This window comes from Macrotis lagotis, chromosome 1 (genome assembly GCF_037893015.1).
Source record: "Macrotis lagotis isolate mMagLag1 chromosome 1, bilby.v1.9.chrom.fasta, whole genome shotgun sequence".
NCBI classification, from domain to species: domain Eukaryota; kingdom Metazoa; phylum Chordata; class Mammalia; order Peramelemorphia; family Peramelidae; genus Macrotis; species Macrotis lagotis.
This window is the reverse complement of record NC_133658.1, coordinates 478,911,511-478,929,766: the sequence shown is the minus strand read 5'-3', so window position 1 is coordinate 478,929,766 and position 18,256 is coordinate 478,911,511. Positions and strand designations below refer to the sequence as shown.

General features: G+C 33.6%; 1 protein-coding gene across 8 annotated transcripts in view; it reads left to right on the top strand.

The window, feature by feature from the left end:
* LOC141506690 (cohesin subunit SA-2-like) overlaps positions 1-18,256 on the top strand; it is a 116,169-nt gene that overhangs the window by 12,004 nt on the left and 85,909 nt on the right. For 5 of the 8 annotated variants that reach the window (XR_012473963.1, XM_074213682.1, XM_074213677.1 and 2 more), the window contains 9 exons: positions 413-574; positions 1,158-1,254; positions 2,056-2,132; positions 3,279-3,350; positions 5,843-6,047; positions 8,279-8,430; positions 9,732-9,805; positions 11,280-11,403; positions 14,054-14,152. Coding sequence is in view for 7 of the 8 variants with exons in the window: in XM_074213682.1 (XP_074069783.1) it covers positions 413-574; positions 1,158-1,254; positions 2,056-2,132; positions 3,279-3,350; positions 5,843-6,047; positions 8,279-8,430; positions 9,732-9,805; positions 11,280-11,403; positions 14,054-14,152 (1,062 nt within the window). In the remaining variant the exon portion in view is untranslated. Of the gene's footprint in view, positions 1-412; positions 575-1,157; positions 1,255-2,055; positions 2,133-3,278; positions 3,351-5,842; positions 6,048-8,278; positions 8,431-9,731; positions 9,806-11,279; positions 11,404-14,053; positions 14,153-18,256 lie in introns of those variants that run through there. The other 3 variants (XM_074213680.1, XM_074213681.1, XM_074213683.1) reach the window with 3 other exon arrangements.

Genomic DNA, 18,256 nt, shown 5'->3' with positions numbered 1-18,256 from the left:
AAGTGAAATAGGTGGACTAGACAATTTTTTTTTCTCATTATATACATTTATTTGTATTTTTTTGAATTTTACAATTTCCCAACCTCACTTCCCTCCCCCCACCCCCCCCACAGAATGCCTTCTGATAGTCTTTAAATTGTTTTTATGCTTTACACTGATCAAAATTTAATTGGACTAGAAAACTTTAAAAACTCAAAATCTTGAAAAAATTTTAAGCCAGTTGGCTGTCTTATATTTTGAGCCTATTTATCACAACCAAATAACCAACTTGGAGGGAATTTCAGAATTTTTTGTTAAAGATTTGACTTGGAATAATCCTATTTCTCTACTTCATGCTAAAACAGAATTCAATTCCCAGATTGTTTCATCGACAAGCATATTTGTGTTAATTCCTTTGCAAAACTTGTTTCAGAAAGAGAGAAGGAAGGTCCAAGAGCAGTGTGACAACGTCAGAAAAAAAAACATTTCAAGTAGGAAGAGGTCAAGTCATCCCGAGAGCAGTGAAGATGAAGTTGAAGAAGTGGAAGCAGTCACTCTCTTTGAGGTGGTCAGCTTGGGGAAAAGAGCTATGCAGGTACATTCCAGAGCTGAAATGCTGTTACCTGGAGTTAGGTTGATTATTTAAGTAAAGTAGTGCTGTTTGTTAGGTTTATCCTTCAGCTCTACCTATATATGGGTTTGGGTCATACTTCATGTATCTGCTCCCTATACTTTTTCTTTATACATGAGTATTAACTAATTGATATATGTGCCCTCCCTTTTTTGTTTTTCTTCATTTGAATGTGTAGTATGTAAATATATGCTATTATGAGTGGTTACTAGTTAAATTTCAGAACAAGTGTGAACTAACTTTGCATAAGTGTATTGAGAAAAAGAACTAATTTTATAGAGTACATCATCCTAGTATATGCATGGCTCTCGTACTAAGCTTTTTACAGTTGTCATTCTTAATGTTGATTTTTCTGATCTAGAAGAAATTAATTCAAAACTTGATTGTGATATAGTTTAGACTTAGACAGGTTCACTGAAAAGGAACTATTTATATAATAAAAGCTTGATTTGACATGGTTTGTAAGGTGGGTGGTCTTCCAATACTAGTATTTCAAAGGGATTCAGTTGTTTTCTGTTCTAAACATCGGCTGTTTGTTTCTTGTCAGTCAGTGGTAGATGACTGGATTGAAGCCTATAAAGAAGACAGGGATTTGGCACTTCTGGACCTCATCCATTTCTTTATTCAGTGTTCTGGCTGTCAAGGTAATTGTTTCCTTGTGGGCATTTGTAGAATACATACTCAGAACATTTAGTTAGTTCTGAGCTGAATCTTGCATTCATTGCTATTCCATAGTCTTAATTCACTGACCTTAGTTTTTAGAATTAGGGCACATTAGGATTTTCCTGGATGGTTGATTTATCTAGGAGACCATTGGTTATTGAGTGGAAAGACCCTTGTAGCTGAAGTCATCCCTGTTGGTGTGTTCCTAAATTGGAAAAGTTTTGGACTTTGTAGAAGGGGGGAAAGTAATTTTTTTTATTTATTTATTTTTACAGAATGCTTTGAAAATTAAGAGTATGACCTTTTAGTGTCTACAGGGGTTTAGTGAAATGCCTACTTTCATGTCTGTTTTTTGGCCCTATATCTGTCCTTTAGTCCTGGATGCTTCCATCAGATGCTTAACATGATTTGTAGTTAAGGATTCTTTTGGGTCATTTTGAAGGTTGTATGAATATTCTCTTCAAAGAAAGATAACTTTGAAAATGACTTAATATAAGTACCAGGGATTTTAGGACCATAGGTTTAACCTTAGAGGTGATTTTCACTGAGTTCAATTCCATTCTTCTACACAAGAAGAAACTGAAGATTTAAGAGGTTAAATAATTTGCTTCTGGTCACACTAGAATTAATAAATAAGACCTAGAATTTGAACCTCTGTCCTCTCTTAACAAGCCTAGTCTTTCTACTGTATCATATTGCCTCAAGCTATGAATCTAATATTAGTCTATTTGTTTATATTTGACGCCATCATTCTTAACATTTTTCCCATTCATTATATCTAGGGATGGTGACTGCTGAGATGTACAAAAGTTTACATAGCTCTGACATTTTGAAAAAAATGATTGAGAAGTTTGATGAGGTAAGATTTAATTCATGTGTTGAATTTGAAATAACTTAGAATTTCAGCTATGACTAGATTTCCCTTGTAGTTCTGTTCATTTTGTTTTACATATTTAAAAACATTTTGAGAAGAGGTCCATAGGCTTTACCAGATTGCCAAAAGTGACTTATAACTCAGAAAAGTTTAAGAAATCCTATATTAGGCTATACTCCTTTAAAAAAAAAATAAAACAAAGAAAGAAAAACGAACATAGAATATAGGGGAAGGATTTTTTTCTCTCTGTCCCTTTATACATTATAGATTTCACATGAAGACTAAATTAGTCATGACTTTGAATAAGTGAGATTGAAATATGAAAGTGGTTTTATTTACAAGCTCATAATCAAAAACCTCTGATAATATTTTTCTTCCATCTTATGAGAGAATCCCATTAGATTTTTTTTAATTTAATGATTTTTTAACTTGATAATCTCATTCTGTGCAAGGTTTTATAGGGAGCATTTAAATACAGCTATTTGTGATATTTGAGAACCACATATCAACATGTACAAAAGTTTTTTTTGGTAAAAATAATTCTAACTTAGTTGAAAGTTTAGGGATAAAATCTGTTTGAATTAGATATGTGGCCATTGGACTTGGTACCCTTATTAGGAGTTATAATTTCTTAGGGTCTGTGAGTATGTTTAGTATTGGATAATAGAAGAAAATCTCCCAGATCTAGAATGAATGAAAGTCATGACTCAGCTCAGGAGATTTCTTAAAATATTTTTCCTTTTTTTTTTTTTAAAGGCAATGGTGTTAAGTGGCTTGCCCAAGGTCACACAGCTAGATAATTATTAATTATCAGAGTTCATATTTGAACTCAGGTCCTCTTGACTCCAGGACCAGGGCTCTTATCTACTGCGTACCTAGCTGCCTCTATTTCTTAAAATATAAGTTAGTAAAAGCAAAATTACTTCAGTGAGAGTTGGAAAAATATCATTCCATTTTCTATAATTGTAGTTTTGTTATTTATGCTTTTATTTCATTTGTATATGCATTTGAAGTGTCAATCTGTATTTGAAGTTCAATATGAACTTTAGGAGGACTCAAATCCTCCTAAAATATAAATTAAAGTCTTTTTTTTTTGTGTGTGTGTGTGTATGTGTGTGTAATCATTTATAGGAAACAGGGTTGCAGTATAAAAGAATTATGGCTCGTCCGTGGATCTTAACAGTGACATGGCCAATGGAGTTGGTAAAACCTTTGCTTGTTTTTCTTCTTTTCAGAGGTTGTATATTTGTCAAGTTCTAGTCATGTACATGAAATTAAAGGAATTATCTTGTTTTTTATTTGTGAATTGAATTAATATTTTAATAACACTATTTTCTGTCTGTGTGACACTATAAATTGTAATATTCTAAATATCTTGATGGGTTCTCTGTGTCTGACAGCTCATACACTGCCATGCATATTTTGAAACTTAAGTACTTTTTTGATAAGTGATTATTAAGATTTCATGGTATGTTGTCTTGCTTTCCTAATACTTTGCATAAATATAGTGATAGCTATAGTAACATTATTATTATTTATAGTCTGATAGTGACCTAAACATAAGAGAGGAGGCACACACTACCTATAACCATCAAAGTCCTTCTGAGACTCAGGAGAAGGTGTTATTGCAACCTAATAACAATAATAATATTGATGGCAGCTAGCATTTTTAACTTTTTAAGGTTTACAAAACATTTTGCATAAGTCATCTCATTTGATCCTCCCAATAACCCTAGAATTCTACTGGTATTATTATCTCCAGTTTATACATGAGATAATTGGAGCTTAAGACCATAACTGGTTTATTGTTGGAAGTGGGACTTGAACCTAGTTGTTTCTTGACTCCAAGTTTAGCACTCTTTCCACTATACCATGTAGCCTCTTCGTTACTCAACTTGGATTAGTGACATTAAAGTGAAACATCTTTGGGGCAGCTAGGTAGTACAATGGATAGAGCATTAACTCTGGAATCAGGAGGGCCTGAGTTCAAATGTGGCCTCAGACACTTAATACTTACTTAGCTGTGTGACCTTGGGCAAATCACTTAACCCCCAATATCTTGCAAAAATCCAAAAAACAAAAACAATAAAATGGAACATCTTCACAGGCTTAGTTAGCCTGTAGTAGTTATTTCCAAACTGAAATATATTTGACTTATTCCAAATAAAGTAGCAAAGATAATAGGGTGGAAACTTGCTCTAAAAGGTCAGTTAGAAGTTTAACTCCTCTTCAAACTTTAGAATCAAAACTAATATAGTTGGTAGAATTGGTTCTTGTGTTGACATTGATGGCTATGGTTATATGGTATTTATTAGTTAATTCCTAATTTGCTGTTGATTAGACAGTCTGACATCTTGGAATACAATTTAACAAGAACTCATGGGCAAATTGACGAATGCAAGCTCCATGCTGTGGGGGAACATCTTTAAGGATTGACACTGAGAGCAGGTTGACTGGGACCAAATGGATGGTAGCATTTGTAGTGTACATACATACATATCTAATTTATTGGACTATATATGATATCAACAGCACTCAGTATCCTCTAATAACCTTCTCTCAGAATTACCTGGTACTTGAACCATGTATCAGGAAAAATTTTGGTAATGAACTTTAGGTCACTATTTGTTACTAGACTCTTACTTAAAATTTTTCAGCTGTGCTGACATAGACTTTTGAGATTTGACATTGACCGAGTTGTCACCTTTGTATCACAGTGAGGCAATTGTATGGGACAATAGCAGGGGAATTAACTTAAATGTGGATAAATTTCATGTAGGATTAGAGGTTAAAGTTTTTACCATGTGGTTCATTGGATAGGCTTTCTTGTTCAGGAAGACAGAATAGAACTAAATCATCTTTTGTTTAAAAGCCATTCTTGAAAGATTATGGTAAAACCAAATTTCAGAATGTTTTTTAAGAGATAAAATATATCATATTTTCTCATACTGTTAAACTTGTACTTTTTTCATATCAACATTTCTAGTTGTGCTAGCTTAGAGGTATAGGCAACCATTTCATGATGTTTTAGTAATTTATTTCACTCAATGTAGTATTTCGCAGTAGAAAAATAAAGCAAATCTATATAGCTTATATTAACTTTTGAGAGAATTCTTGTCAAAAGTGGGAGTTTACTCAAAGTCCTCTACATAAGTGTTTTCCTGTAGGACAAATATTTAAGCTTAAAAAATAAACTCTAAACAAATGAATTTTGAGGAGATAGAACTGGGAAGAAGCTCTGAAAAATTAAATTATGACTGAGTGGTTTTATTGTGTAGGATTTTGGTAGAATGGGGATGGGTCCATAGTATAAATATACATAACTCAGAATCTTTGGATAATTTTGAAAAATCAGAAAAATTAACCTTGAACTTTTTAATTGGTTGTCAGTTTCTTACATTGCTATTAATGACTTTAATTAGTGTAGATTTTATCCAGTCTCTGATGTGCTATGTTCTTTTGTTTGTGATATAGGAAATATGGGCAGTGACTCAGTGGCCTTAGATATGATAAGACATTGTAATTTAGCTTTTTTCTTTTCTGAATACAAAGCTTTTGTTTTACATTTACACTTGGGTAATTTTTCTGACACAAGCAAAACCCAATGACTTGCTTTAAGCTTTATTTTTTTATGCATTATTTTTTCATCTTAATTTAATCACCTTATTTTGTCTCTCTCTTTTTCCCAAATACAGGAAGATGAGGGTTACCCAATTGTTAAGCCTGGACCCCACTGGAAAAAATTTAAGGCTAATTTCTGTGAATTTACAGCAGTGTTAATTCAACAGTGTCAGTACAGCATTCTCTATGATGGTTATCTGATGAACACAATCACTTCCCTTCTTTCAGGACTCACAGGCTCTGTAGTGAGAGCATTCAGGCATACCAGTACATTAGCAGGTCAGTTCTTACCCACCTCTTCTAGCATTACACTTTGGGGTATTATGTTGGTTGTAGTTGTGGAAGGAAGAATCTAAATGTGGTTTAGAACCAATATCATCATGACCCTTTTGGGTCATGGAGTTGACTTTTAGGTTTATTTATCATCTTTTGAAAATTTTATTTTAGTTATTGTGAGGCAATGGGGTAAGTGACTTGTCCAAGGTCACACAGCTAGTAAGTATCAAGTGTCTGAGGCTGGATTTGAACTCAGGTTCTCCTGACTCCAGGACCAGTACTTTGAAACCTTTTTTTTTCCTTTTATTTCCTTTTATTTTTATTTCCTTATATTTTTTTAAACATAACCTATTGTGTTTTCAAGCACTATGGCAGGGTTGTGGGAGATATAATGAGAAGCAATTAAATTTGTGGTAGTTTTAGACTTCAAAAAGTTTGTGAGCTAGTTGGGGAGAGAAGACTGATGCCTACAAACTAACAGTTTATTGTATAACTTATGATCAAATGCCAAAAGAAAAATTGATTTAGGGTTAAGAAGACAGAGAAACTACATGGATTGGGGTGGTGAGATAAAAATTTAGGGAAAAAGTGAAATAGTATGCTAAGTTGAAAAGAGAACATTCTAGACAAGAGGAATGGAGTGAGCAAAGGCATGCAGGTGGCAATTATTATTGCAGGTTCAGAGGAAGTTCCTTGTACTTTTATATTGTTTTATTATGTGGATTTGCTTCTTTCCTATGATGATACAAACGTATGTGTCACTTGGTTCTAGATGTAAACTGCTTACTATGGTCAAACTTGGACAAAGGTAGCATTTGAATCTACTCTGCCCTTTACCTCCAACATTACTGTCTAGCAGAACTCTTAAATCTAAATATTCTACTCATTTGTACCTTGAATACATCTTTCTTGCCTTTGTGCCTTTGTTGATGCCATTTCCCTAGAATGCTTCCATACCCTTCTCACCTCTATCTGTTCTGATTCTTTTTATTCTTCAAGTCTGATCTCCTCCGTGAGGCCTTCCTTCACCATCCTAGCCTATCATTGTAGACTTCTCTGAATTATTGCCCTTATTGTCCGTATTTCTTACTTGGAACTCATCATATGCTGTCTTATATTATGATCCTTTTCATGTGTGTATATATCTCGTCTCCCCAAATACCTTTTTAAGTTCCTTGAAATAAGGGACTTCCTTTGAAAATTATATTACTATTTTTTAATCACTTACATTTACTGATATATTCTTCTCCCCCCCCGCCATCTACTGTAACAAAGAGTGAAAAAACAAAAAATAAAAAAAAAGTTCATAAAACTAGCCAACTTTTTAACCAATCATATGCAGGTTTTCACAACCAAAGTACCCATCTTTGCAAGGATGAAGGGAAGGTATATGCTCATATCTTTTCTTTGGGGGCAAGTGACAGAAACTGTTTCTTATATTTCTTTCTATTTCCCTAGATACTTTACTCAGTGCTAAATAATCTGACTTAATAAGTATTTTATTTATTGGAAAGAATTTGAGGGAAGATTTTTTTATTTAAAAAAATTTACTAATTAAATGTAGGTGACTTGGGAGCCTCAAGCATTATCTCAATTTGGAACTATTTTGCTGTGAATTCATTATCATAAAATAGATAGCTTATTAATCAAAATAAGAGCAAAAATGACAATTTCTAGTGTAATAGGGAAAATTGGGGAAAAAGTGCCTTACCATTTGATTAAAGACTAATTCTGTGGTTACTAAAGAAGAAATGATATTATTTTGTGTGATCCCTCCAACCACCCCCAGGGTTTTGGGTCTTATTTTGGTGTTTTTTTTAGGCTAGTGAATTATATTTCCCTGGCCTGTCTTGACTTATTTATTCTTCCTTCTTTATGTTTATATATATTATGTACCTTATCTAAGAGCATTTAGTGAGCTCAAATGCTGCTGGAACATATGCTTTGATGTAGTAAAATGTTTTTTGATCTTTCTTAAGTGACATATCATTTTCTTTTATAGTATTGAATATTTAATTTGTTTAAGTAATTTTATGGTCAGGGTGTTTATATTTTAATTATAACTGGTCTTAGAATGTATACTGTGATTAGCTCATTTACCTTTGCTATGTCTCTTCTTTTACCTTATTTTCTGTTTTATTTCTTCTCTTTTGGTGCTTAGAAGATGAAATTTTTATGCTTAAAGCCATTTAATTCAGTGACATTTGTTTGTTTAAAAATCTCTTGCATTTCAGCAGTGAAGCTGGTGACAGCACTTGTGAGTGTAATTCAGAATCTTGATGTCAGCATCCATAATGCTCAGCAGCTTTATGAAGTAGAGAAGAATAGAACCCCTGAGGGCGAAAATGGTCCTAGATTGGACGAGCTTGACAGAAAAAGGAAAGAGGTCTGATAGTTCGTACTGTGGGTTAAGTACTTATGATCCACTTTGGAGTACAGTTACCTCCTCCCTCCCCACCCCCTTTCCTTTCAGGTGTGGACTAATTTCCTTTGGGGGGGGGGGGCAGACTTGTGATTTCTTTGGTATTGGGAATTCGCCATGAGGAAACTCTTTAACCATATAGATCAACAACTATTCTGTAACTTATGTAGTCTTACACAGTTTCCTGGGGCCATGTGACATTAAATGACTGGCTTACAGTTAGTTTTGTCAGAGGTAGTGCTAGAACTCTGTTCTTCCTGATTCTGGATTTGACTTTCTGTTCACTGAGCTACATTGTCTCTCAACAATATACATCAGAGATTTTGAAAATGAGAAATAGAAAATAAATAACCAGTCATTTTTAGTCAGCTTTTGAAGTTACATGGAATTTTTAAAATAGTAGTGATCACCTAATTATAAAAGAATTTTATTTCATGCTACCCCAGACATGAATGCTTATAGATCCTCTTTTTGCAATTCTTTTATGCCTGTGTTTCTAGCATCCTGGTACCATTTCTATTTCTATTCCAAGTTATAAGCATTAACTCTAAGGCTATCAGTTTTGCACTTAGGATCTTGGTTAAGATTCTGAGTGAAAATTCTAAGTTGGTCAGATGATAGAATTAGTTACCACATTATATGTTCCATGAGAAAAGCAACATTTCCTTCTCTCTTTTTCCTACCATGTCTTGGTTGCAAATAATAAATAACTTACCCAGTGGTTTAAGGTTTGTGAAGCACTTATGTTCACAATTACCATGATTAAAAAGAGACTGAGAAATTATCACTTAAGGCCACATAGCTAGAAGTAAGCATCAGAAGCATAATTTGATCCCAAGTCTCTGTAGAGTCTATGCTAACACTTGTCTCATATTTCATGATAATCTCTTAGCATTTTACAAATAAATATTCCCTAATATCAAGCTAGTTGTTTTGGACCAAACAAAGGCATCCAAATCTTAAGAGTTGGAAAGGACCTTAGTGGTCAAACTTGACTTCAGCATTCTGGAATCATGGAAAATCTGCAACCTTTTGGGAGGAAGGAGTAGAAGGTACATGTGATGGCAGTAGCTAAAGGACCTTTGTGCTCTTGGAAGCTAGAGAAGAAAAAGTTATAAAATCCATAGCCTTAGGGCCATGATGGTCAACTGAGAGAGTAGGTACAAATACTTGAGCCCTGAAACATCATTGCTTGATTTCTTCAGTTTGCTGTTATAAATTCTTTAGGATGGTGGATTGTAGTTGCCACACTTTTTGTCTTTCAGTGTCAGCAAAAACCTGTGGAAATTGAAAATATGATGAATGCGCTTTTTAAAGGGACCTTTGTGCAGCGCTATCGGTAAGGATATTAGTTGTTTAAAAATTTTTTTTCTAAAACAAACTCATACACAGCATGTTTTCTGCCCTTCAGGATTTTCCCTTTGAATGTATTGTTACTACTTTAAGCCATAGAGATGGATTCCTCTCCATTCCTCATCTTCCATCGTTGTCTAAGCAGTTAAATTCTATCTTTTGTCTTGGTCATTTCTTTTCACATCCCATTTCTCTATTCTCCGTTTTCCTCTTAGAAAATTTCATTATCTCTTACCTAGTTGATTTCAAGAGTATCTTAATAGTCTTTTTCATCTCTAATCTCTACCAATATTTCCTGTCAGATTATTTTCCTAGAGAACAACTTTGATTATATCAACTATCCAACTCAAACTACTTTTAATAATTCTTTATTGTCCATTGTAGAAGTAAAACTGGCTCTAGGCAGAAGACCTGTGTTCAGATACTGCCTCTGAAACTTTCTTTCCATGTGACCCTGGACAGGTCATTTAACCTCCCTCCCTAGACCTCAGTTTTCTTATCTATAAAATGAGGGGTGCAGGATAGATTAGGTATTGATAGGATTGGGACTAGAGACTAGAACTGTGACTTCATAATTGTAGGGAACTTCTTGATAAAAAACTCTTTACTAATATATATCAACATCTTTTCTGTAACTGACAGCCTTAGAGAGCTGCCTAGAGCTCTGGGAAGTTAAGTTACTTGTCCAGGGCTTCACAGTCAGGAAGGGTGAGGATGAGACTTGAACCTGGTTCTTTCTGGTTTTGAATTTGTCTCTCCAGCTCTCTGTCCACTATGCCTTGCCACTTCTGGATGCTATTGAATAAAGGCTAAACTCCTTATTTTGGCATGTAAAGAGCTTCACAATCTAATAGGAACTTCTTTTCTTATCTTTCACTTCATATTCCCTACAATACAGGCAAAATGTATTGCCTTTTTACTTATTAAGATCTCAAATTTTTCTTCTCTGTTCTCTTGCTTCTGCTATTCTTTTTAGTTAGAATTCCATCCCTTCTCATGAGCTGTTTGTTGCTACTATTATGTATATTAAAAGTCTCATCTCAAATACTTGCCCAGGAAACTTTTCCCTTATCTCATTGATCTTCTCACTTAACTATAAATGACTTCCCTTTTTGGAATTACCAAGGCAGTTTTCAGTTGTTTGTCTATACTTTCATTTCAGTGTATCTTGATCACCACTGGGTTACTTTAAACTTTTGATTTAGGCTGCTGATTGACTGGGCTGTTGAAAATTTTAAAATAACTTGGACTTTTTTTTAATCACTTTGATTGAAAAGGATTTTTGGTTTCTTTGATATTATTAATACATATTTTAACACTAGGATAAGTATTAAAAGTTTTGTTCTTAGGTTTGACTAAATTTTCAGACTTAAGAACTCTTAATTATGTTGTTCCAGTTGTACTTAGTACAAAATTATTACTATTTATTCTTAAATATATTTCTAACATTGTTTTCACAGTGATGTTATTCCTGAAATCAGAATCGTTTGCATTGAGGAGATGGGAAGTTGGCTGAAATTATACCCAAATATGTTTTTAAATGATAGTTACTTGAAATATCTTGGTTGGATGTTATATGATAAGGTGAGTTTTCTTCCTTTTCTTTTCTTAAGAAAATAAAACAACTAGAAATTATTCTAAAAACTTATTCTTAATTGTTACCTACCAATTGCTATTGGGTTGTCAACTTTGTGGAATTATTTTTCAAAATGTAATTTAGCACTATGAAACAATCAAGTTTCTTTTACTTATAGAATGATTTGTTTGAAGTCTATTGTGCATGACATTAATTTCTGTATATGCCCCTCTTCCTTCCCATATCTAGTGATACTTTTCTTGAGTTAAAAATAACAAAACCAATCCAATCATTGACCATTTTTGACTATAATATTTCACATCCATAGTTCCTCACCTCTGAAATGTTGTAGGGGAATACATTTGGTGCTAAGTTTGGTCATTATAATTTATACATTCATATAAAACTATATATAAAACAATAAAATGAAACTGAATTTTTATATATTTGTATATTTCTGTTTATATTGTTATAATCTTAAATAGGCAGTAAAGTTGATAAGATTTACATTTTTTGAGGTGACTGATGAACTCTGAATAAATTAAATTAAATCTTGAAGCCTTATATTATTCCCAGATAGTTCAATTTTGGCTCTGAGATGGGCTATTTTTATTGATAGGACACTGACACCAAAGAATCAGCAGAGCAAGTTCTTCATATTTTGTGGCTAAATATCAACTTTATAGATCATTGTTAACTTGGCTTTAAAAAGGAAACCAATGAACCCAGGAAAAAAAAATTGATTAGCCACTTCAGTGCCAAAGACTGTTGTTTTGGAAAATTTAGTAAAATTTTCAAATAATTCCTGCTTTGTGTTTTCCAGTTTTTTTTCTTTTCTTTTTTTTTTTTTTTAACGTTTTTGCAAGGCAAATGGGGTTAAGTGGCTTGCCCAAGGCCACACAACTAGGTAATTATTAAGTGTCTGAGACCGGATTTGAACCCAGGTACTCCTGACTCCAAGGCTGGTGGCCAGTGCTGTATCCACCTAGCCGCCCCCCACCCCTTTTATTTTTTTTAAAGGTTTTTGCAAGGCAATGGGGTTAAGTGGCTTGCCCAAAGCCACACGGCTAGCTAATTATTAAGTGTCTGAGACTGGATTTGAACTCCAGATTCCAGGGCTGGTGCTCTATCTGCTTTGCCACCTAGCCAGCTGCCTCCCAGCTTTTTTCTTGATTGATTTCTGACTTGATCTGTTTCTTTGAAAAAGTAATTCGTGGGGACGGCTAGGTGGTACAGTGGATAAAGCACTGGCCCTGGAGTCAGGAGTACCTGTGTTTAAATCCGGTCTCAGACACTTAATAATTACCTAGCCGTGTGGCTTTGGGCAAGCCACTTAACCCCATTGCCTTGCAAAAACCTTAAAAAAAAAAGTAATGGTGCCTGAAAATGCTATTATTTTAAATGTCTGTGCATTGAATCCAAGAGCATTGCAGGCACTAGCCCTATAGATTGTTTTCTTGTTGGATTTTTGTTAATCATTTTGTGCTGATGTAATGGAATCTTGGTGCAGGACATTGTAACTAACATAAATTGAGAAAAATCTTATTCCTACATCTTCTATTGAAGCAGTCCATTTGTGGCAGGTAGAACACAACTGTGGGGGGGATCAGAGAGGATGTAAAATAAAATAAAAGTATAAAATGAAAATAGAAAAGGAAAATTAAGTTTAAAAAATTTCATAATATCTACCTCTCCCCTTGGGAGCAAAAAATAATAATAGTAATAATACTTATAATGATTTTCCCTTCCTTATTTCCCTGACCAATCTTTGTGAATCACTTAAATATTTGCTGTTATTAAATACTCCACAGATTCTGGTTTGTCATTAAAATTTAATCTCAAGAATATATTTCTGAAATAGGAGCATAAATATGTTTTTGGTTGTGGAAATGATACCAATGACTCCTTATTACTTAAGGGATAAAAAGTCTTCTATTTCACTTTTAAAACTTTTTACAACCAGGTCCTAAACTCACTTTCTTCTTTATACAATATTCTAAGACTCAGTCTTGGCATTTTTTCTGATTTTCACACATGGCCCTCCATCTCCCATCCTCTAGACCTTTACCTTCACCTCAGAGGACTCCTCACTTTCAAGATTAAGCTCAAACACCCTCTTCTATGGGACTAGCTAGGTGGTGCAGTAAATGGAATGTTGGGTATAGTGTTGGGAAGACTCAATTTCTGAATTCAAATTCAACCTTAGCCACTTAGTAGTTGTGTGACCCTGGGCAAGTCTTTTAAACCCCATTTGCCTTAATTTCCTCATCTGCAAAATGATCTGTAGAGGGAACTGGAAAACCACTCTAGTATCTTTACCAAGACAACCCCAAAAGGGGTCATAAAGAGAAGGATATGACTGAAGAAAGATTAAATAAGTACCACTGTCTTCTACATGAAACATTTCTCAGTTTCTCCTCCCTTATATTTATTTTGTATATATTTAACACATGAATAGGTCATCTCTCTTGATAGAAGTTAAACATCTTAATACCAGTGTGTTTCATTTTTTGTTGTATCCCCAGCACTTAGCAGATTACCTAGCATCTTTGGTTCATGCCAGAAAATTTTTTGAAGATTTGTTAAAATGTCTGTAAATTTCAGAAGTTGTTTCTGTACACATTGATTGTGATTGTAGCAGTCTTTTTTATTTTACAGCAGGCAGAGGTGCGGCTAAAGTGCCTTCAGGGACTTCGAGGACTTTATGAGCACAAAGAGCTTATTTTTAAGATGGGCCTTTTTAATACCAGATTCAAGGTAAGAATATTGCTTCTTTTTCCTTCATCCTTCCCATGTTTCTTGTCCCTGAGAATAAGTTTAACTACTCTTCTTTTAAGAAATATGAATTTGGAACTCCTTCTGGTCCTCTCTAACTTTAGTGGGATTTTTTGGGAATGGAATAATGTTATACTCTTTTGGTTACCTGAAATAGAGACATCCTCTTCATTAAGTCAGTAAATCTAGTTCCCAATTTTTTTTGGCACATAGCAGGTATGTTTAATAAATGCTTATCGATTGATTCTAGAGAATCCCTCATGAATAGAGTTATTTTTTTTGTCTTGGCCAGCAAGAGGCAAATTGGCAAGAACAAACCAATCAACTATTTAGTTTTTTATTTTGTTTTCACATTCAGGCACCACTATTAGACCTCACCCTACAGATTGCCTTCTGAGTATTTGATAGCATAGGAATAGAATTCAGGTTTTGGACTCAAGAAAAATCTTTTCTCAGATACTTAATAGCCATGTCTCTCTGGGCAAATCTCTCTTCTCTTTCTCTAACTTATTTTGGTGAGGCAGTCACATAGCTAGTATCAAGTGCCAAAACAGATTGGACCTCTGACTTCAGTACCCATGTTCTATCCACTATGCCACCTAGCTACCCCCTAGGGCAAGTCTCTTAACTACTGTTAGCCTCAGTTTTCTCATCTGCAAAATGAGAGTTGGATTGGATCATCTCTAAGGTCCCTCCCAACTCTTTATTTTGATCCTTAGTCTTAATATATATCATTCCTTATATTGCACTATTATTCTGTTATGTTCATCTATCACAGTTTGTTTAACCATTCCCTTGTTGCATATCTGCTTGGAGGAAAAGAGAATTTATAGAATAACTACTATATGGCAAACATTATAATAAGTGCTTTACAAATATTATCTTACCCATAAAAGGGCAAAGATAACGGAATGTAGTAAAAATCACAATCCAGCAAAAGAGACACATTTAAGAATGAGAAATACAATTAAAATAAAGAGAATAGAATTCATCATGCTTCAGCTGATGTAAAAAAGTCAGGGGAAGCAAAACTGATTTCAATCAAATAGATTTAATTAAAGTAGATTTAATTAGTTGAACCAAAGATGCATGATCTAAAGATGCTTACATAGATTTAATTAAAAGAGATGAAGACTAGCTACATTTTGATTCAGAAGTACCATAGACAATGAGGCAATATCAGTGCTTCATCTTTATGAAATAACTGTAGCATCTAAATTTTTAAAAGAAAATGAATGGCAGGTGTAAATAGATAGTAGTATTATAATAGTAAAGTACTTTAATATTCCCTTCTCAGCACCAAATAAATCTAAGCAAAAATAAATGAGAAACAAGTCAAGAAGTGAATAGAATTTTAGGTAGACTTGATATGATAGATAATAGAGAGGACTGAATGAAAATAGAAAGGAATACATCCTTTTTTCAGCTGTTCATGGTACTTCTACAAAGATTGATGTTCTGTTAGGAGATAAAAATGTTATGGTTAAAAGCAGAAATATTAAAAGTATCTTTTTTAGATCATGAAACATTAAAAATTATATTTAATAAGAGTGTTATTGTTTGCCCTTTGTTATCAAAGAAGACCAGGAAGGTGATGACATAACTTGCAGGTGAATTGAATTTGAATGAGGGGGTGCTGTGCACCAGCTTCACTTTCTCCTCCAGAGCCACCTGGGTCCAGTGACCAGCTATAGATCAAGACAATTGGCTCTGATATAATGGAAGACCTTGCTCGATCTTTTTATACTTAAGTTTAGCCCATTCAGTGATTAAAACTCAGGGAGGGGTTTCTGGCCAAACAGAAACAATTGCTATTTATATTCACTCTGAATTGCTATTTATATTCACTCTGGGCAGTCTAGACCCAAACTATGTTCTCTGTGGGTTTGGACCAGAACCTTTGTGATTTGGGTTTAAGACATGGTCATTAAGAAAAAAACCTAGGTTTCAGCCATAAAAATTTTTAGTCCTTTGGGCAGAGCATCCTAGGTAAGGGTATGACATTCTATGTGGACAGAGGGATTGGAAGGAGGAAAGAAAAGGAGAGGAGAAAAGAAGATGAAAAGGAAGGGGAGAGGAAGAGAAAGGAAGGGATCCCACTGCATAATTATTTTAGCAGTAATTATCAAAAGGATCATGGAAACATAATTTTAAAATTAATTGAAGAGTAAACCTAATATTAAAGAATGAATGGGTGAAAGAACAAATATCAATAGAGAATGACAATAATGAGATAACATAAAAAGCAATGGAATATGGCAAAAGCTGTGATCAGAGAAAAGTTTATATCTTGAAATGCTTAATAAAATAGAAAAAGAGTTGACCAACAAATTGAGGATGCAATTGAAAATAAAAATTCCCAATAATTTCTAAATTGAAAATCCTGAAAATGAAAGGTGATGTTAATAAAATGGAGTATTTAAAAAAACCCATTGAATTAATAAAATTAGGAGTTGGTTTTATGAAAAAAGGAGAGAACAATTTCAAATCACTAGTATTAAAAATGGAAAGAATGTATATACCACTAGTGAAGATGAAATTAAAACCATTTTTAGAATTTATTTTGCCCAATTATAGGTCAATAGATTTAAACATTTTAATGAACAGAAGAATACTTACAAAAATATAAATTGATTTAGCAGAAGAGAAAATAGAATATTTAAATAGACCTATTTTAGGGAAAAAAAGAAATTGAACAGGCCATAAATGAGCTTCTTAAAAATAAAGCATCAGGGAAAAGGGTAAAAACATCACTTGTACAAAAATATTCATAGCAGCCCTGTTTGTGGTGGCAAAGAATTGGAAATTAAGTAAATGTCCTTCAGATGGAGAATGGCTTAGCAAACTCTGGTATATGTGTGTCATGGAACACTGTTGTTCTGTTACAAACCAGGAGGGATGGGAATTCAGGGAAGCCTGGAGGGATTTGCATGAACTGCTGCTGAGTGAGATGAGCAGAACGAGAAAAACAATGTACACCCTAACAGCAACATGGGAGTGATGAGCAACCTTGATGGACTCGCTCATTCCATCAGTGGAACAATCAAGGACAATTTGGGGCTGTCTGCAATGGAGAATACCATCTGTATCCAGAGAAAGAACTGTGGAGTTTGAACAAAGACCAAGGACTATTATCTTAAATTTAGGGGGGGGAAAACTGCTATCTTAATAGTCTGATCTTGCTATCTCTTACACTTTGTTTCTTCTTTAAGGATATGATTTCTCTCTCATCACACTCAATTTAGATCAATGTATACCATGGAAACATTGTAAACACTGACAAATTGCCTTCTGTGGGGGGTGGGGGGAGGGAAGTAAGATTAGGGGGAAAATTGTAAAATTCAAAATAAATAAAATCTTTAATAAAAGAAAAAAAGCATCAGAACCAGACAGATATATAAATGAATTCTATCAGGCATTTAAAAATCAATTAATTCCAATGTTAAATAAGTTATATATGGAATAATAGGCAAAGAAGGGATTTTACCAAATTCCTTTTATGAAATAAATTATGATGCTGATACCTAAACCCAGAAGAGCAAAAGCAGAAAGAAAATTATAGTCCAATTTCATTAATGAATGGATGCAAAAATTCTAAATAAAATACTTGCTAAAAGATTACAACACTGTATTACAAAGATTATACTTTATTTCCAGTTGGGGTTTATACTAGCAGTGCAGGGATTATTTAGCATAAGGAAAACTAGCTATAGAATATATTATATCAAATCAAAAATATTTTTAAAAATTATGATTATATCAGTACATGCAGAAAAAGCTCTTTTGGTTTTTATATTTTTTTCCCAATTGTATGCAAAGATAATTTTCAGCATTTATCCTTTTTGCAAGCTTTTGTATGCCAAATTTTTCTACTATCCTCCTTTACCTCCTCTCCCTCCCCATTTGAGCAATCTGATATGCGTTGTACATATATATTCATGTTTGACATATATACATATTACTCATGTTATAAGAGTTCTTTCCCCTATAAAGGGGAAAGAAACATGAGAAAGAAAGAAAGAAAGAAAAGTTAGAAAACAAGTTTTGTCAAGTGAACATAATATACTTTGCTCTACATTCAAACTC